We start from the raw sequence: 20,906 nt of genomic DNA on the forward strand, positions 1-20,906 counted from the left end.
AAGGTTTTTTTCATTCGTCCCTGGAAATGTGTGCCATTAATTGAGCTAAGGAATTCGCTGTAAAACAAATTGAATTAATTTTATTGAGCGACTTGAATTTAAATCCGGAATGATAAAGCAAGGAAATGAAAGGCTGAACTATCTTGATATTTTTTTGATAAAATTTGCTTAGTATAACTAGCCTTTCACATACTTTGTCGTAGAAGATAAACGTCACTTGTGATGGTGCGACGTGCATTATACGAGTTTATCTAGGTGGATATAGGTATGACATATGACTGTTATTACAACGACGACCGAATGGCGTAGTGGTTAGTGACCCTGACTATTGAGCCGATGGTCCCGGGTTCGATTCCCGGCTGGGGCAGATATTTGTTTAAACACAGATATTTGTTCTCGGGTCTTGGATGTGCCCGTAAAATGGCAATAGGCCCGCCCCCTATTACATTGGGACTAACATAACACTCTGGCGAAAAGTGGGTGCAGCAATGCACCTCTGCCTACCCCGCAAGGGAGTACATTAGTACAAGGCGTGAGCGTGTGTTTTTTTTTGTTATTACAACTATACTTACGAGGAGCGTTGGTTGAGAGGAGGGCACCAGTCAAAAACACAGTCTTGGCGATATTAACCTGGTCAAAATAATAAATATTAGACAGACTTGCAAAGAAATCAGACAATGCTTGATAAAAAAAATATCTAACTAAGTACTTATTGAATATTTTACTATTACCCAAAACATGGAAGAAATTCACAACATGCGTTTTCTGGAATGTAAACTGGAAAATATTTACCTATGGGACATATTCTACTATATCCCATTTATTCTATTCTAACAGCAAGGCGTTGAAATCGATTAAAATTATTATTGCTTTGAGGAATACGAAAAAAACATAGCTTGGGGATTTTAAGAATAATCGATCATCCCTTAACTCATCCCTAAACCCTCCCTTAACGATCCCTTACGATCCATCTTAATACCTTGACTTTTCTCTTCTACGGCAGACCAGGGCCACCTCTACCGTCCTCTAAGGTTTGAGCATTGAGCCTGTGAAAAAATAGTTAGTATACAGGGTGTTGCAAAAATGGTATACTAAGCCGAAAGGGGATGACTCGGGGGATTTATTCTATTATATTCTATTCTATTCTGTGTGGGGGTGTAGGTACTTGCACATGGCTCTCTCGAGTGGAACCTTTGTGCATTTCCCCAAGGTCTAAACTGCCTAGCTATAAGCTTGGACCATTTTCCACCACGCTGGTCCACTGCGGGTTGGTGGGTTCACATACCTATATGTGCTACATCCAGATATTCAGATTTCCTCACCATGTTTTCCTTCACAACTTTTAACGCACTCCTTATAGTAGAAAGCAGTGAAGAAGGGTTAATTTCTTTGTAGAACGAGCACGACAGAAAATATTATTCAAGTCTCGTCGTGCGCGTCTGGCGCCACATGCTAGGTATGCAGTTAACTTATAATAGACACGATTACTTACTTTATATAAAAGCGAGGATTTATGGGGGGAGGGCAAAAGTCATGCCCACAGCCATAATTGCCTTGGCGTCCCACCTGAACAAAAATTATAATTGTACAGAATGTTGTAAAAGTGGTAAACTAAAGATGTTTTTAATATGGTATTAGCGGATTTCATTACGAACCCGGGATTGCCCCGCAAGCGTGACACCGGCAAGTGTTATTTTCATTCACTTATTAATTGTAATGCGTGGAATACGCACGCGGGACGAGGGTAAATGGCGTGCGATCCCGAATGCTTTATGAAATCCGCACCATGGTAAAAACACCCGAACGGGGATGAATCGGGGGCTTATACTGAACAATTTTTAACGTACTATTTAAAGTAGAATGCAGTGACGTAGGGTATATTTCTTTGTAGGGGAAGCCGTTGTGAAAAATCCGCTCACGAGCAATGAAAAAGTTCCACCTGCTATTGACTTTCTATAGTATCTCACTGGGACATTTCCATTGCTCGTGAGTGTATATTCTTACCTATCATGAACTATCGTGAGGTTCAGAGAATACAAAAGGGAAAGTGGCGGGAATCACCCCCTTCGCCACTGTTAGAGAGTCACGTGACCTAAATGTTCATGTGTAGAAGCTGTATGCAAGTGCTGAAGTAGAAGAGTGCTAATTGAGAGCAGGGCACCAGTCAAACAACAATGTTGGCGGTCCAGCTCAAAATTCTTATAATAAATATTGGACAGACTGGCAAAGAACGTAGACTTGATTCCAAAAAATATTCTCAATATTTTGCTCAGACCTGATACCTACTATTGCCCAAAACTTGGAAGGTATTCACAGTTTTAAGGATTCCGAACATGCGTTGTTTAGAATGTAAACTGGAATATATATACATATATATATATATATATATGGAAAATACATATATATATATATGTATATATATATATATGTATTTTCCAGCTATATTTATCATTGCTGCTTAGTTGGGGTCAGGTTTCTTTGCAGCCTACTGTACGCCGGTTTGGTTTTCTTACCGCGGGGGTGCGGGGGTCGTCTATAATTGGGGGCTCGCAGTACTATTCATTCGAAGGGTGTGGAAGATAAAAAGATAAAAATTCCCGCAGGGGCAGTATTTGTTTAAAAGACAGATACCTATTTGTATTCGGGTCGGTGAAGATGATGATGAATATAAAGTGTTAATCTTACAGGGGGTGGCTGTGAAAGCACTGCAGCCATGACCACGAATAAAGGCAGAACAAACACAAACAGTTTCATTTTGAAACCCTTCTGATAACTGAATACTGAAAACCGGCGCACCAACTTATAAAGAAAATTTCTTTCATGTTGAAATTTTCACCGTGAAATGGTTTTTGTTATTTCCATGATTACCTACTTCATTTAATAATTTTCGTTCAATTGTAAATTTCCATATCTACTTATTTAGAAATTAGTTACACAAAGGGAACCAATTAAATTAATCAAGAAATGAATTTCTGTAACTTACCGAAATTAATTTAACGCCGAAAATTTTTACATTAATTGAATATCCTTTATATGATAGCGTACCGGTTTAATTGTTTTACATACATTTTATTTTTATTTTATTTTATTTTAATTTATTGCATGGAAAACCAACAGCTTTATACTAATAACAAGTTAATCTTATTTAAACATAAATAGACGAAAAGCTAATTATAGGTTTTCGCATATGGAGACGATATAACAATAACAACACATACTCACCTAATAATAAATTCTACTTAGATTATACTTATGCTACTTATTTATTTGGTATCTATTACGTACTAAAGTTAGTTATAATATGCTTTCTAATAGAACATAAGCTGCCGCTAAAGAGGTCCACACTATTACTATTACACATCTGGTTAAAAGTATTACTAGCTCTTACTAAGAATGAATTTTGTCTGTAGTTGCTGTTACATTGAGGAATACTAAGAAGCGGTCTGTTACGCGTTCTTCGCCACGGAACTCTTAAACCAAGTTTACCTAGCAGATCCGGACAGTCAACGTAACCTCGAAATATTTTAATTAAATAAATTATATCGCTGATATCCCTTCTTAATTTAAGAGGAAGCAAGTGAAGTTTGATACATTTACATTCGTAACTTGAATCAATAAGTTTGAATTTAAAGCCGAGATACCTAATAAACCTTTTTTGGATACGTTCGAGTCTGTCGATATAAATATCATACTGGGGATTCCAGATCTGGGAAGCATACTCAAGGTGGCTTCGGACATAGGCGCAGTATAATATTTTAACTGTCTTCATGCATTTGAACGGGCGAGAAAAACGTATTAAGAAACCGAGGGCCTTAGAAGCTTTTGTGATTATGCTATCGATATGCGAATCAAAAAGAAGCTTACTATCATGCACTACACCAAGGTCTCTAATTTCTGATACGCTTGTAAGGCTCTGATTCTGAAGCATGTACGTACTCATATGTTTGTTGTGTTTTCGAGTGAATGAGATGTGGAAACATTTATCTACATTGATGTCGAGTTTATTATTGAGGCAGTACACACTAAGTCGATCTAGATCATCCTGCAGGAGTTCCTCATCAATTGAGTTATTTACAGCTTTGAAAATTTTCATGTCATCAGCAAACATTAGATATTCGGAATTACGAAAGCAATCATTGATGTCATTTATAAATATAATAAATAGAAGGGGCCTCAGAAGAGATCCTTGCGGAACACCAGATGGAATGTTTATCCACGAGGATGTAAAGCCATTTAAAACAACTGCTTGAGATCTTCCCGTGACATAAGATTGGAACCAGGAGAGCAATGCACCGTTAACACCTATTCTACTCAACTTTTTTAATAATAAACTATGGTCTATACGATCAAATGCTTTACTATAGTCAGTGTAAATAACATCTACCTGACTACCACCATCCATTTTCTCGGTGACAAAGTCATTGAATAACGCAAGATTAGAGACAGTAGATCGCCCTTTTAAGAACCCGTGTTGCATGGGGCTGAAAGAACATTTAATGCAACTATATAATTGGGTATAGACTAATCGCTCAAGTACCTTAGCCAGAAGACAGAGCTTAGATATTGGCCTGTAATTGTCAATCTTATGTTTACTGCTCTTTTTATGTATAGGAGATATAAAAGCACGTTTCCAATTTACAGGCATAGTACCTTCAGATAATATCTTCTTGAAAATTAAAGACACAGGAATGGATAGTTCAGCAGCACAGGGCACTATAAACATAGCAGGTAACGTGTCAGGGCCGGCAGATTTATTTAAGTCAAGAGAGCGAAGTTGTTTTTCTACGTCAGAAGTCAATATTTCAACTTGCGAGATATGACAGCAGGGTTGAAAGTCAGCGAATTGATTCTGAACATTAGAAGTACTAGTTTCATTAAAGGTAGAGTAAAACATACATATGCTCACGCCTGTCTCCCAGAGGGGTAGGCAGAGACTATGGATCTCCACGTGCCACGATCCTGACATACTTCTATCGCTTCCTCCACATTCATAAGTCTCTTCATACACGCACGTCGGTTTCGGTAACTCCAAATTTGGCTCTTCTTGAGTATGTCGTCTATCTGGTCGACATACTTTCGCCTAGGACGTCCTCTACCGACACAACCATACATCTCCGCACAATAAATTTCTTTCGTCAGTCTTCTTTCATCCATCCTTTCAATGTGACCAAACCATCTCAACATTCCCTTTTCAATTTTGGTCACTACGTCTTCTTTTACTCCAACTCGATCTCTTATAACACTATTCCTTATCCTATCATTCAGTTTCAGTCCACACATACTGCTTAGAGAGCGCATCTCAACAGCATTTACCCTACTTTCATTCTTCTTCTGCCAAACCCAGCTTTCACTTCCATACATTAGTGTAGGGACCAACACTCCCCCATGAACAGCCAAACGAGCCTTTTGAGACACGTTTTGACTCCTCATGAAAGACTGCAAGGCCCCATTTACTTTATTTCCCGCTTTCACTCTTCTTTCAATATCCCCCTCACATTTCCCATCCCTCGTAAACAGACTACCCAAATAAACAAACTCATTCACTTGCCCCGCTTTTTCGTTCTCGATCGTGATCTTACATTCAGTTACCTCTTCCTCTCTTTCAAACACCATCACTTTCGTCTTATTAACATTCACTTTCATTCCTTTCTGTTTTAAGGCAACAGTATTAAAACTTTTTGTTTTTATTATTTCTTTTCGCTTTTATTTATGGCTGTAGTCATTGGACAGGGGGTAAGATTTAAAATGTCGAATACGGCCGGACCCGCTTAGCGAGTAAAATGACTTGTTGCTATGTTACTGATAGTCATACACAACTTTACAAGCTTAAGTTATAACTCGCCTGATTTCATTATAAAATGAAGTAGGTAATCATGGAAATAACAAAAACCCATTTCACGGTGAAAATTTCAACATGAAAGAAATTTTCTTTATAAGTTGGCGCGCCGGTTTTCAGTATTCAGTTATCAGAAGGGTTTCAAAATGAAACTGTTTGTGTTTGTTCTGCCTTTATTCGTCGTCATGGCTGCAGTGCTTGCACAGCCACCTCCTGTAAGATTAATACTTTATATTCAAATAGGTAACTGTCTTTTAAACAAATACTGCCCTGCGGGAATTTAAGGCGGGACCTTCGGCGTAGCAGTCAGGGTCTCTAACCACTACACCATTTAGTATAAATTGTGTTGGCGCAGCTATCATTACTGGAGGCTCCACGTTCTATTCACAGCGAAAAATTTAAAACTTTTTTAAATTTTTCATCAACATGAACATGTCCATCTGTTTGGTAGCTACAAAACAGACAGATACCTACAGATATTGTAAATCCCCTCTTTTTTCACCGATACAGATGCAGACTTTTTCGCTGGGAGTTAAATAACAACGTATTTCATTAATATTTGCAGCGTTTCCGCCGCAAGCTCGACGACGCCGACCACTACCGTCCACGAGGCGGAGTGCTGACAGATGACGAGGTAACGAGATTGTTGAACATCTCAATTATGTCCATTCTGAAGGCAATTTATTTTTATTTTCATGCTGTCAATTCCTTCTTTTTTTAAAAAAAATGACTCAGACTTTAGATGGAAGAGACAGATTAAAAATAGTTAGGATGATATCGATTCTTAAGGCACAAATTCGAATGATTAACGGCAAAAATGAATTTTTCCGTGAGTTTTCAAAACTCGTAGAACAAAATTTGTTCCTGAGTCACTCCCTTGCAGCTTAGTATACCCTTTTTGCAACATCCTGTACAATATTGAATATGTTTCAGGTGGACCCCCCGGAGTGTACTGACGAGTACTGCGAGCCCCCAACACACCCCCCCCGCGCCCCCGCGGTAAGATAACTAAACCGCCGTACAGTTGGCTGCAAAGAAATATGACCCGAACTAAGTAGCAATGTTACTCTAAGCGGGGTTTCTTGCAGCCAACTGTACTTCCAGGAAAGTGAACATTGGATGGCAGGTTCTGAAAATTATCATGGGTACCGTGAATGTGTTCCATTCCCATAGGCAAATATTTTCCAGTTTACATTCTAAACAACGCATGTTCACAATAAATAGTTGTATGAAAATAACACTTGCCGGTGTCACGCTTGCGGGGCAATCCCGCGTGCGTAATGAAATCCGCACCATATTAAAATTACTCTTAGTATACCACTTTTGCAACATTCTGTATAATTATTATTTTTGCCCAGGCGAGACGCCAAGGCAATGGCTGCCCGTTTGACTACTGCCCTCCCACCGTGCACCCCCGCTCTAAGATATATATAAAGTAAGTATTTTATAAGTTAACTGCATACCTAGCATGGGGCGCAAGACGCGCACGACAACACTTGACATTTAATGTTTTTAGTCGCGCTCTTTTTACAAAGAAATTAACCCTTCACTGCTTTCTACTATAAGGAGTGCTTTAAATGTTCAGTATAATCTTCCGAGTTACTGTGAAGGAAAACATCGTGAGGAAATCTGAATTTCTGGGTTTAGCATACATAGGTATGTGAACCCACCAACCCGAAGTGGACCTGCATGGCAGGCAGTTTAGACCTTGGGGAAATGCACAAAGGTTCCACTCGACAGAGCCAGGTACAAGTACCTACACCCCCACACATAATAGAATAAATCCCCCGAGTCATCCCCTTTCGACTTAGTATAGCACTTTTGCAACACCCTGTATACTTAATATTTTTTCACAGGCTCAATGCTCAACAATTTGGCGGTGACAATAATTTTGACGAGGCACCGTATTTATAAATTAAGTAGGTATTAATTTCATTTCTTTTTAATGTTTATATTTTTGTACAACTTCCTCATTTAAATTCAAAATTGTCTCTCTTAGCTCGTAGGGTTGCCTGGAAGAGATCGCTTTTAGCGATATGGTCGCCCTTATTGTATTATAGATATTAAGTCTTAAATGTTATTTTAAGTGTTTAATGTACAATAAAGTTATACTTCTACCGCAGAGGAGAATAATCAAGGTTTAATACCTTGATGGATCGTAAGGGATCGTTAAGGGAGGGTTTAGGGAGGGTTTAGGGATGAGTTAAGGGATGATCGATTATTCTAAAAAACCCCTAGCAATGTTTTTTCCGTATCCCTCAAAGCAACTTTTGATCGGTTTTAACGCCTTGCTGTTAAAATAGAATATATGGGATACAGTAGAATATGTTCCATGGGTAAATCTTTTCCAGTTTACATTCCAGAAAACGCATGTTTTGAATGTCTTCCAAGTTTTAGGTAATAGTAAAATATTCAATAAATATACTTAGTAAGATATTTTTTTTATGAATCATTGTCAGATTTCTTTGCCAGTTTTTCTAATATTTATTATTTTGACCAGGTTTATATCGCCAGGACTGTGTTTTTGACTGGTGCCCTCCTCTCAACCAGCACTCCTCGTAAGTATAGTTATTTATAATAACAGTCATAAGTCATAATATGTCCACCTTGATAAACGTGTATAATGCACGTCGCACCATCACAAGTGACGTTTATCTTCTACGACAAAGTATGTGAAAGGCTACTTATACTAAGCATATTGTATAGTATAGTATAATAGTATAAATATAGTATATAAATTTAATTTTAAGTTTAATGTTTGAACATTATCATAATATTATAATTGTATTTGTTAAAGAGTGCAACATTAGGTTTACTAATAAGGTAATTGTAAATATATAAAATATTTATTAAACACGGAGCAGACTGGAAATCAGCGTTGTTCAGACGGAGGTCTGACAACATGGCTGAGTCTGTTGCCATTTGCCTCAGATAAATTATGTGTAGATATAGTTACTAAGGTGTTACTCTATTAAAAGAATTAGATTATGTTAAATTGTAAGGTAAGGTTTAAGTACATCTTTAAAGTGTAAAACTTCGTCTGTGGCAATAAAGATTATTTTCTTTCTTTCTTTCTTTCTTTATATTTTATCAAAAAAATTATCAAGATAGTTCAGCCTTTCATTTCAGTGCTTTAATATTCCGGATTTTAATATCAGGTCACTCAATAAAATTATTTTAATTTGTTTTACAGCGAATTCCTTAGCTCAATTAATGGCACACATTTCCAGGGACGAATGAAAAAACCTTTAGTTTTGACAATAAACACAAATTAATTTCAGTGGTTTTGTTTTTCTGTCTTTCTTAAACGTATTTCATTGCAAAAACTGAGTATTTCATTGCTAATCATAAATCATTACTCTCCACCTCTAAATGATTTCCGTTACCATAACTCAAAATCTGGGCTTTTATTAAGCCCCAATTAAAGAGATATTTTAATTTTTTTATTTTTATTCCATCTAAGGGTCGATTCGACCAAACTCGAGGAACTCTTAGGGTGCATTCGACCAAATTCGTGTAACTCTTAATCCGAAAATAAAGTCAATAGTTATTCCTGTGACAGCGTATATTGCATTTTAACAAACCTCAAACCAAGATAAGTTACCTTATACCAAGAATAAAAAGTTACACCACCAAAATTGACCGTGTAACGCGCTTATCCGAGAGGAGTTTTGTAATGGCGGCGGCACGTCAGCCGATCAGAAAACTGTCATATGATGTTTCATACTATTAGTTATAATCCATTCAAATTTCAAACTAAGTTGGCTTGTCACTTCTGTTGCATGCTTTGAAAATGCAGCAATTTTTATTTAAGATGCATTACAGTTTCGTTCCTCGTTCATTCAATTATTCATGGTATAACTTGGTAGAATGCAAATGTACCTACTTATCCCATATTAACTCTCGTGTTAATTATATTTCGGTATTGTTACCCGACCTGGTGTAACGTGATGTTTGGTCGAATTCACCCTAAGCATTGACAAATATTTATATTACTTTTAAAATTATTGACCCTAAGGGCCAGTTTTTTGATCCCTAGTTAACTCAACATTGGTCAAAAATGGCTACCATTTGTTAAAAACCAACAAAATTCGTATGCAGATGTCATGCTTGACAAGTGACTTGGCCCATGGTTAAAGTTGACCACGGATCAAAAAACTTGGCCTAAGGGTGGATTCGTCCAAACTTTACGTTACACGAGAATAACTATACCGGAATAAAATTTATACGCGAGTAAATATCTGGGATAAGTACATTTGCATTCTACCAAGTTATACCATGATTAATTGAATGAACGAGGAACGAAACTGTAATGCAACTAAAATAAAAATAGCTGCGTTTCAAAGCATGCAATAGAAATGACATGCCAACTTAGTTTGAATGGATTATAATAGGATAAAATTGTTTATGTTTTAATATTTTATTCGCTGTTGTTATTCTGAGAATTTGCCTTTTAACGTACTTTTGTTTATGTTTTGACAGACGTGTTTACATGTCATTATGACGGTTTTGTAATCAGCTGATGTGCCGCCGCCATTACAAAATTACTCTCGGATAAGCTCGTTACACGGTCAATTTTGGCGGTATAAAATTTTATTCTTGGGATAAGCTACTTATCTTGGTTTCAGGTTTGGTAGAATGCAAAATGTGCTTACTCGCGAGTAACTGGTAGTTTACTTGTGAGTAAAAAGTTACTCGTCGTTGGTCGAATCCGCCCTAAGTCATTTAAAAAAACTCGTTAAACGGGTCCGGCCGCTTTCGTCATTTTTGATCTTACCTCCTGTCCAAGCACTACAGCCATGACAGCGAAAAGAGACAGAACAAAAACAAAAAAAAACTGCTGACTGAAAACAGTGGAACCGGTACGCCATCATATAAAGGGTCAGTATTCAATTAGTGATAAAATTTTCGGCGTAAAATTAATTACGATAAAATACAGAAATTAATTTCTTGATAAATTTTATTGGTTCCCTTCGTGTAACTAATTTCTAAATAGATATGGAACGAAAGTTATTAAATGAAGTAGGTACTTAATCATAAAAATAGCAATACACCATTTCACGGTGAAAATTTCAACATGGACGAAATTTTCTTTATAACTTGGTGCGCCGGTTTGCAGTATTCAGTTATCAGAAGGGTTTCAAAATGAAACTGTTTGTGTTTGTTCTGCCTTTATTCGTCGTCATGGCTGCAGTGCTTTCACAGCCACCCCCTGTAAGATTAACACTTTATATTCATCATCATCTTCACCGACCCGAATACAAATAGGTATCTGACTTTTAAACAAATACTGCCCCTGCGGGAATTTTTAAGCGCCCGCGGTAAGAAAACCAAACCGGCGTACAGTAGGCTGCAAAGAAACCTGACCCCAACTAAGCAGCAATGATAAATATAGCTGGAATATATATATATATATATATATATATATATATATATTCCAGTTTACATTCTAAACAACGCATGTTCGGAATCCTTAAAACTGTGAATACCTTCCAAGTTTTGGGCAATAGTAGGTATCAGGTCTGACCAAAATATTGAGAATATTTTTTGGAATCCAGTCTACGTTCTTTGCCAGTCTGTCTAATATTTATTATAAGTATTTTGAGGTTAGGGTTTCTGATTTCTCGACCTGTTTTCGTTCTCGAGCTTCGAGAATTCTCGAGGCCAAATTCTCGAGTCTTCTCGAGTCTCGAGCCTTTATAAGAAGACCTTTAGAAAAAAGACTTAATTTAAATAAAAAAACACAAAATCTCCTTTTTTTTACTTTGTCAACTTAATTACAAAGAAAATACTCTGATAGTAGAGTATTTTTTTTGTGATTAGCTATCTAGATAGCTACTTATTACTAGTAGAAGGTGGGCCAAAAGCAATCACCCTATTGGAAGTTGCTGTCATTTGTGCAAATGGCCGCCTATTTCAAATCAGTTTTGATATAGGTAGACTGGACAAATGCAGAATACAAGTTCAGAAGCCATGGAGTGATATACTCCCCAAGAACGCGGTATAATTGTGTTTATTCAGTTTTCGGGTCGCCTTTTTTATTCGTTTTATATGTATGTGTTTTTTCACGGCAATATCGCCCGATTTAACCGTTTCAGTCATTTTTTTCTGGGGTTTTTTAAAATCCCGTGTTTATGTGAATAAGCTCGTGTCTCTGGAAGCCCTTAAGGATAACATCATAGAATCTGTCGCCCGAAGTTTTCGCTGAAGTGATGAGAAATGCCGTAAAACGAGCCCGTATGGCAGTTAATTGTGACGGCGCCCATTTGGCCGATATCATCTTCTCGACTTTACCAATAACATGTAAAGGTTCAAATAAACATAATCAAAAAACAGAATCGAAGTTATTCATTTGGAAAAAAATGAGAGCCAAACAACATCGGATGACTTCTTTTAGTCCACCTGAACTAAGAAACAGTACAGTGCTCCAAAATTGATAATGCATAGAAATCTTTGACAGATCGGTTGTTTTCGATTATGTGACACATGATATTGACTCATATTTCTTTCGAACAAGGTGCAAAATGCAAGTGTTTTTTTAAGGCTCTTACGATTTAATGATTCAGATGTGAAGATCTGCATGTGCATTATTAATTTTGGACAAGTGTACGTAACTATTACTACGTTATCTTTTAATCATTCATTGGTATTATCAGTACAGAACTGGCTTAAATGGAGATGAATCATAATAAATCATAATACACGCGCATGGTACATGCGTGTGTGTTGTTAAGCGGTGCAGGAAAATTCGATTTGAATATTCTTAATTTTTATCTCAAGGCTCGAGAAATTCTCGAGTCTTCAGATTTTTTTCTCGTCTCGAATTAAGCCGAATTTCTCGAATCTTCTCGAGCTCGAGAATTCTCGAGCAGAAACCCTATTTGAGGTGGACCGCCAACATTGTTTTTTGACTGGTGCCCTCCTCTCAATTAGCACTCTTCTTACTTCAGCACTTGCATACAGCTTCTACACAAAAACATTTAGGTCACGTGACTTTCTAACAGTGGCGAAGGGTGCGATTCCCTTTCTTATGTATCTTTCCCTTTTGTATTCTCTGAACCTCACGATAGTTCATGATAAGTAAGAATATACACTCACGAGCAATGGAAATGTTCCAGTGACATACTATGGAAAGTCAATAGCAGGTGGAACTTTTTCATTGCTAGTGAGTGGATTTTTCACAACGGCTTCTCAACAAAGAAATATACCCTACGTCACTGCATTCTACTATAAATAGTACGTTAAAAATTGTTCAGTATAAGCCCCCATTTATCCCCTTTCGGGTGTTTTTACCATGTTGCGGATTTCATCAAGCATTCGGGATGGGACGCCATTTTCCCTCGTCCCGCGTGCGTATTCCACGCATTACAATAAATAGCTGTATGAAAATAACACTTGCGGGTGTCACGCTTGCGGGGCGATCCCGGGTGCGTAATGAAATCCGGACCATATTTAAAACATCTTTAGTATACCACTTTTGCAACACCCTGTATAATTCTTTTTTTTGTATAGGTGGGACGCCAAGGCAATTATGGCTGTCCATTTGACTACTGCCCTCCCCCCGTGAATCCTGTTTATTTAAAGTAAGGATATAATCGTGTATATTATAAGTTAACTGCATACCTAGCATGGGACGCAAGACGCGCACGTCAAGACTTGACTAATGTTTTTAGTCGCGCTCGCTCTACAAAGAAATTAACGCTTCTTCACTGCTTTCTACTATAAGGAGTGCGTTAAAAGTTGTTCAGCATAATCCTCTGAGTTACCGTGAAGGAAAACATCGTGAGGAAACCTGCATATCTGGATTTAGCACAAATAGGTATGTGAACCCTCCAACCAGCAGAGGACCAGCGTGGCAGGCAGTTTAGACCTTGGGGAAATGCTCAAAGGTTCCACTCGAGAGAGCCATGTGCAAGTACCTACACCCCCACACAGAATAGAATAAATCCCCCGAGTCATCCCCTTTCGACTTAGTATAGCACTTTTGCAACACCCTGTATACTCAAAATTTTTCACAGACTCGCTGCGCAACAACCAGGCAGTGATATCTGGTCTACCGTTGTGGTGAATGAAGGTAAGAAGATGTATCGTAAGGGATGGTCAAGGGAGGGTTTAGGGATGAGTGATCGATTATTCTAAGAAACCCCGAGCAATGTTTTTTCCGTGTCCCAAGCAACTTTCGATCTATTGTAACGTCTTGCTGTAAGAATACTATATAACTATGGGATATATTAGAATAATGTCCCATAGGCAAATCTTTTCCAGTTTACATTCAAGACAAAGCATGTTGTGAATCCTTAAACCTGTGAATGTCTTCCAAGTTTTGGGCAATAGTATAATATTTAATATTTAAGTACTTAGTTAGACATAATTATTTTACCAAGCTTTATCTGCTTTCTTTGCTAGTATGTCTAATATTTTAAAAAATATCAATATAGATCAGCCTGACTCTTCACTCTCATTTCAGTGCTTTATTTTTCCAGATTTAAATTGGGGTCACTCAATAAAATTCATTCAATTTGTTTTACAGAAAAAAACCAATAAAACGAACAGTATGAAACATCAGAGAGCTAAGCTCAATCAATGGCACACATTTCCAGGGACGATTGAAAAAAAAACCTTTTGTTGGACAATAAACACAAATTCATTTCAATGGTTTTGTTTTTCTGTCTTTTTTTCACTTAAATACCTAGCAAAAACTGAGTCTTCATTGGTAATCATAAATCATTACTCTCTACCTCTAAATGATTTCCGTTACCACAACCGTTTCCGTTACTATTGTTGTGCCAGTGGTGAAGAACAGAACTAGCTACTGTAATAGCCAAAGTGTTGGACAGTTTGCTTAATAAACACTTGGACAAACGCTTGCGTCTGCACAGCGCGCAGTTCGGTTTCCGCGTAGGGCTGTCGACTGAGAGCGGAGCGCCATTATGTGTCTTAAACTCTTAAGCGAACTGTTCAATACTACACTAGTAGAAAGACGCCGGTCTATGCGTGCTTTTTGGACCTTTCAAAGGCGTTCGATAGGGTGTCCTATGACATTCTGTGGGATAAGCTTGCGAAAGAAATGCCTCAGGAGTTGGTTTCAGTTTTTCGCTACTGGTATGTCAATCAAGTTAACACAGTTAGGTGGTCTAATTCCAGCAGTGGCGAGTAAAGGTTGGGTTGTGGGGTAAGATAGGGGGGGTTTGTCTTCTTAGGTGGTCTAATTTCATTCGTATATATTATGTCGCAGGCATTTTGTAAGATCCCGCCGTTTACATACGGCGTCGTCAGTTTTCAAACGCTCGCTGTTTTGTAATATGCCGAAGGCAAAATGTATATTGCCGTGTCATTTTATAGTATGCCACAACATTTCATTGACAATCCATACGCCGTTTACAAAATGCCGCGGCAAATTGAAGAATTTAGTTCTGGTTCTTACCACGCGCGGCGCTGTTGATCACAACAACAAAAATGGTACCAAGTAGTAGTTCTGTGACTCAATAAATACTCAAAAGAGTGCAAATATTACGAGTAGAGAAGCATTTTCACCAAATAATAGTGACTTTAAAGTCATTTATTACAGTGCAGGAGCAGTAAAAAGGCCGTAGATAAACGACAAAGTTTTTGAGGTTATTCCACACCAAAAAACTACTACGTTATCCATAGATCCCGGTGTACGGAGGACACATGCAGAATATTAATTAAGAGCTTCATAAATTGTTTAGTAAAGGGTTTAGCGTTTTCCTAAGTTTAGTGCATTCGGGCACTAGTGATTGTTTTTATCTGGAAATGCCTAGTTTTATTGTTCTGTATTCTATTCTATTCTATTCTCTGTGGGGAGTATGTACCTGCACCTGGCTCTCCCGAATGGAACCTTTGTGCATATCCCCAAGGTCTAAACTGCCTTCCTAAGGTTGGATCATTTCCCCACCACGCTTGTCCACTGCGGGTTGGTGGGTTCACATATCTAGATATGCACGTTTCCTCACGATGTTTTCCTTCACCGTAAGAGCGATGGTATACATTGTACCTAAGTTAAAAGAACTCATTGGCACATGTCAGCGCCGGATTTCGAACCCGCATCTTTGGCGTGAGAAGTGGGCGCTTACCCGACTGAGCTACCACCGCTCCTATTGTTCTGTATAAATACTACGTTTTTTATTTAAATGTATATTTTTATTAAATATTTAAACGTATGTAGTACCTATTTTAGAAAACAAAAGTAAAAAGTCTTGAAATCCTGAAATAAAGTGAGATTTTTCCATTTGTTCAAAGTTCAAACTGTGTTTTATCATGGTCACCCTAAAACTGCAACTAACGTTGAAATCAGAACGATTGAACGAGTTATCAATATGCCTTCGGCAAATTACAAAACAGCGAGCGTTTGTAAACTGAATTTAAAATAAAAAATAAATAAATAAAAATAAATTTTATTGCACAAAAAACAGTTTAGGTACATACATTTTCCGTTAGGTACACTAATATTACACTATAATTTGCACATGTCTTATTTAAGTTACCCCCTGTCCAATGACTACAGCCATAAATAAAAGCGAAAATATATAATAAAAACAAAAAGTTTTATTTCTGTTGCCTTAAAACAGTTAAACCGGTACGCTATCATATAAAGGATATTCAATTAAGTAATGTTAAAATTTTCGGCGTTAAATTAATTTCGGTAAGTTACAGAAATTCATTTCTTGATTATTTTAATTGGTTCCCTTTGTGTAACTAATTTCTAAATAAGTAGATATGGAAATTTACAATTGAACGAAAATTATTGAATGAAGTAGGCGATCATGGAAATAACAAAAACCATTTCACGGTGAAAATTTCAACATGAAAGAAATTTTCTTTATAAGTTGGTGCGCCGGTTTTCAGTATTCAGTTATCAGAAGGGTTTCAAAATGAAACTGTTTGTGTTTGTTCTGCCTTTATTCGTCCTCATGGCTGCAGTGCTTTCACAGCCACCCCCTGTAAGATTAACACTTTATATTCATCATCATCTTCACCGACCCGAATACAAATAGGTATCTGACTTTTAAACAAATACTGCCCCTGCGGGAATTTTTAAGCGCCCGCGGTAAGAAAACCAAACCGGCGTACAGTAGGCTGCAAAGAAACCTGACCCCAACTAAGCAGCAATGATAAATATAGCTGGAATATATATATATATATATATATATATATATATATATATATATATATATATATATATATATATATATATATATATATATATATTAAAATAGAACGTAAACTGGAATATGGAATATATATTATCCTAACTAATATTATAAATGCGAAAGTAACTGTGTCTGTCTGTCTGTCTGTCTGTCTGTCTGTCTGTCTGTCTGTCTGTCTGTCTGTCTGTCTGTCTGTCTGTTACTCTTTCACGCCAAAACTACTGAACGGATTTGAATGAAATTTGGTATACATACGGTCTAGACCCTGGGAAAGAACATAGGCTACTTTTTATCCCGGAATTCCCACGGGAAAACTTTTTAAGGCGAAGCGAAGCGCGCGGGAACAGCTAGTTATATATATATTCCAGTTTACATTCTAAACAACGCATGTTAGGAATCCTTAAAACTGTGAATACCTTCCAAGTTTTGGGCAATAGTAGGTATCAGGCGTTTGTTAGTCGTATACCTCGAAATCAAAAAATCCTTGTAGCTTTTCACCTATTCGCATTTCACCTTGATAGCGTTTTTTGTTGTAGCGTATAATATCGGTAGTATATTTTGTTACTAGCATATATTTTTAACAGATTTTTACAACAGTAGCAATTTTTTATGTAGCATGTATTATCAATAGCTTATTTATTAAGCTGCATATGTTTTGAATAGCAAGTAAGTAATTTATGTCGCATCTTATTTGGGTCGCATATTGTTGTAGTGTAAAAGAAATATCGCGATATGTACCTAATAATGCATTACAAACTAATATACTTATATCAAGGTGAAAAGCGACTACAGTGAAGGCAGGCAGGAAAGTAAATCTACTATGATTTTTTCAGACAATTGTCAGTAGCGATCAAAAATTATACTACAAGAATAAAAATCTATTCAGAAATTTTGATATCGCGGCGAAATGCGAATAGGTGAAAAGCTACAAGGATTTTTTGATTTCGAGGTATACGACTAACAAATGGTATCAGGTCTGACCAAAATATTGAGAATATTTTTTGGAATCAAGTCTACGTTCTTTGCCAGTCTGTCTAATATTTATTATAAGTGTTTTGAGGTGGACCGCCAACATTGTTGTTTGACTGGTGCCCTGCTCTCAATTATCACTCTTCTTACCACAGCACTTGCATACAGCTTCTACACATGAACATTTAGGTCACGTGACTTTCTAACAGTGGCGAAAGGTGCGATTCCCACTGCCACTTTCTCTTTTGTATTCTCTGAACCTCACGATAGTTCATGATAAGTAAGAATATACACTCACGAGCAATGGAAATGTCCCAGTGACATACTATGGAAAGTCAATAGCCGGTGGAACTTTTTCATTGCTAGTGAGTGGATTTTTCACAACGGCTTCCCCAACAAAGAAATATACCCTACGTCACTGCATTCTACTTTAAATAGTACGTTAAAAATTGTTCAGTATAAGCCCCCGATTCATCCCCGTTCGGGTGTTTTTACCATGGTGCGGATTTCATAAAGCATTCGGGATCGCACGCCATTTACCCTCGTCCCGCGTGCGTATTCCACGCATTACAATTAATAAGTGAATGAAAATAACACTTGCCGGTGTCACGCTTGCGGGGCAATCCCGCGTGCGTAATGAAATCCGCTAATACCATATTAAAAACATCCTTAGTATACCACTTTTACAACATTCTGTACAATTAAAATTTTTGTTCAGGTGGGACGCCAAGGCAATTATGGCTGTGGGCATGACTTTTGCCCTCCCCCCATAAATCCTCGCTTTTATATAAAGTAAGTAATCGTGTCTATTATAAGTTAACTGCATACCTAGCATGTGGCGCCAGACGCGCACGACGAGACTTGAATAATATTTTCTGTCGTGCTCGTTCCACAAATAAATTAACCCTTCTTCACTGCTTTCTACTATAAGGAGTGCGTTAAAAGTTGTGAAGGTATACATGGTGAGGAAATCTGAATTTCTGGGTTTAGCATACATAGGTATGTGAACCCACCAACCCGCAGTGGACCAGCATGGCAGGCAGTTTAGACCTTGGGGAAATGCACAAAGGTTCCACTCGACAGAGCCAGGTGCAAGTACCTACACCCCCACACAGAATAGAATAAATCCCCCGAGTCATCCCCTTTCGACTTAGTATACCACTTTTGCAACACCCTGTATACTTAATATTTGTTCACAGGCTCAATGCTCAACAATTTGGCGGTGACAATAATCTTGACGAGGAACCGTATTTACAAAATTAAGTAGGTATTAATTTCCTTTCTTTTTAATGTTTATATTTTTGTACAACTTCCTCATTTAAATTCAAAATTGTCTCTCTTAGCTCGTAGGGTTGCCTTGAAGAGATCGCTTTTAGCGATAAGGCCGCCCTTATTGTATTATAGATTTTAAGTCTTAAATGTAATTTTAAGTGTTTAATGTACAATAAAGTTATACTTCTACTACTTCTACCGCAGAGGAGAATAATCAAGGTTTAATACCTTGATGGATCTTAAGGGATCGTTAAGGGAGGGTTTAGGGAGGGTTTTGATGGGTTTTAACGCCTTGCTGTTAAAATAGAATATATGGGATACAGTAGAATATGTTCCATGGGTAAATCTTTTCCAGTTTACATTCCAGAAAACGCATGTTGTGAATGTCTTCCAAGTTTTGGGTAATAGTAAAATATTCAATAAATATACTTAGTAAGATATTTTTTTTATCAATAATTGTCAGATTTCTTTGCCAGTTTGTCTAATATTTATTATTTTGACCAGGTTTATATCGCCAGGACTGTGTTTTTGACTGGTGCCCTCCTCTCAACCAGCACTCCTCGTAAGTATAGTTATTTATATTAACAGTCATAAGTCATAATATGTCCACCTTGATAAACGTGTATAATGCACGTCCCACCATCACAAGTGACGTTTATCTTCTACGACAAAGTATGTGAAAGGCTACTTATACTAAGCATATTTTATCCAAAAAAATCAAGATAGTTCAGCCTTTCATTTCAGTGCTTTAATATTCCGGATTTTAATAATATATCAGGTCACTAAATAAAATAATTAAATTTTATTTACCCATGTTTACAATAAATGAATTTTTATCTTTATCTTATCTTTAAAAAAAAATCACTCAAAAAGGCCACCCGAATCGTACCTGGCCCAAAGGTACCCATTAAAATTATTTTAATTTGTTTTACAGCGAATTCCTTAGCTCAATGAATGGCACACATTTCCAGGGACGAATGAAAAAAATTTCAGTTTTGACAATAAACACAAATTAATTTCAGTGGTTTTGTTTTTCTGTCTTTCTTAAACGTATTTCATTGCAAAAACTGAGTATTTCATTGCTAATCATAAATAATTACTCTCCACCTCTAAATGATTTCCTTTACCATAACTCAAAATCTGGCCTTTTATTAAGCCCCAATTAAAGATATATTTTTATTTTTTTATTTTTATTCCATCTAAGGATCCATTCGACCAAACTCGAGGAACTCTTAGGGTGCATTCGACCAAATTCGTGTAACTCTTAATCCGAAAATAAAGTCAATAGTTATTCCTGTGACAGCGTATATTGAATTTTAACAAACCTCGAACCAAGATAAGTTACCTTATACCAAGAATAAAAAGTTAAGGCTCGTTGACACAGTGCGAGCTGCTGCCTGGCCAGTAGACAGCTACTCGGTTTGTGTACTCGTACGCCAGTAGCTCGGCTCGCCTTTGCTGTCTACACGACACCCAGTCCCATGCCGAGTCGAGTCGCGGCGTAGTAAACAAAAAACACGGGTTCCACTGACAACTGTCCGGCTGGCACTGGCGAGCTACTGCCGAACGCGTCCAAACGATGCGAGCGACGGCCATGGGCGAGTAGCTGCCGGGCGAGCAGGCGAGTGAAAACAAAAAATGTTGAAGTAACTCGGATG

At 37.3% G+C, this 20,906-nt stretch overlaps 1 protein-coding gene and 1 long non-coding RNA gene across 3 annotated transcripts; one reads left to right on the top strand and one right to left on the bottom strand.

The window, feature by feature from the left end:
• Window positions 1-20: 20 nt before the first annotated feature.
• Window positions 21-2,988, bottom strand: LOC119692018. Its single transcript, XR_007267944.1, has 5 exons — window positions 2,686-2,988; window positions 1,493-1,566; window positions 980-1,046; window positions 573-630; window positions 21-57 (listed from the first exon to the last, which is right to left on the bottom strand). It is a non-coding gene; the product is annotated as an uncharacterized LOC119692018 (long non-coding RNA).
• Window positions 2,989-5,967: 2,979 nt separating this feature from the next.
• On the top strand, window positions 5,968-20,209 carry LOC105389276. 2 transcript variants are annotated; one of them, XM_048631276.1, is made up of 7 exons: window positions 5,968-6,051; window positions 6,402-6,470; window positions 6,770-6,835; window positions 7,195-7,271; window positions 7,693-7,755; window positions 8,337-8,394; window positions 20,183-20,209. In XM_048631276.1, exons 1-5 carry the CDS (start codon window positions 5,983-5,985, stop codon window positions 7,748-7,750), a joined length of 339 nt encoding a protein of 112 aa, XP_048487233.1. In that variant the 5' UTR covers window positions 5,968-5,982; the 3' UTR covers window positions 7,751-7,755; window positions 8,337-8,394; window positions 20,183-20,209. The 2 variants fall into 2 exon arrangements, with proteins under 2 accessions (XP_048487233.1, XP_048487232.1); XM_048631275.1 differs by lacking the exon at window positions 20,183-20,209 and adding an exon at window positions 9,030-9,102.
• The last annotated feature ends 697 nt before the right edge of the window (window positions 20,210-20,906 follow it).

The sequence above is a fragment of the Plutella xylostella genome, chromosome 28 (assembly GCF_932276165.1).
Source record: "Plutella xylostella chromosome 28, ilPluXylo3.1, whole genome shotgun sequence".
Classification (NCBI taxonomy): Eukaryota; Metazoa; Arthropoda; class Insecta; order Lepidoptera; family Plutellidae; genus Plutella; species Plutella xylostella.

What these genes read in the sequence shown, in the direction of transcription:
- LOC105389276 (XM_048631276.1), top strand. Translation starts at nt 5,983, where the DNA reads ATGAAACTGTTTGTGTTTGTTCTGCCTTTATTCGTCGTCATGGCTGCA. An exon ending in TGCTTGCACAGCCACCTCCT is followed by an intron (nt 6,052 to 6,401) that starts GTAAGATTAATA and finishes TAATATTTGCAG; the next exon opens with CGTTTCCGCCGCAAGCTCGA. An exon ending in CGCTCTAAGATATATATAAA is followed by an intron (nt 7,272 to 7,692) that starts GTAAGTATTTTA and finishes ATTTTTTCACAG; the next exon opens with GCTCAATGCTCAACAATTTG.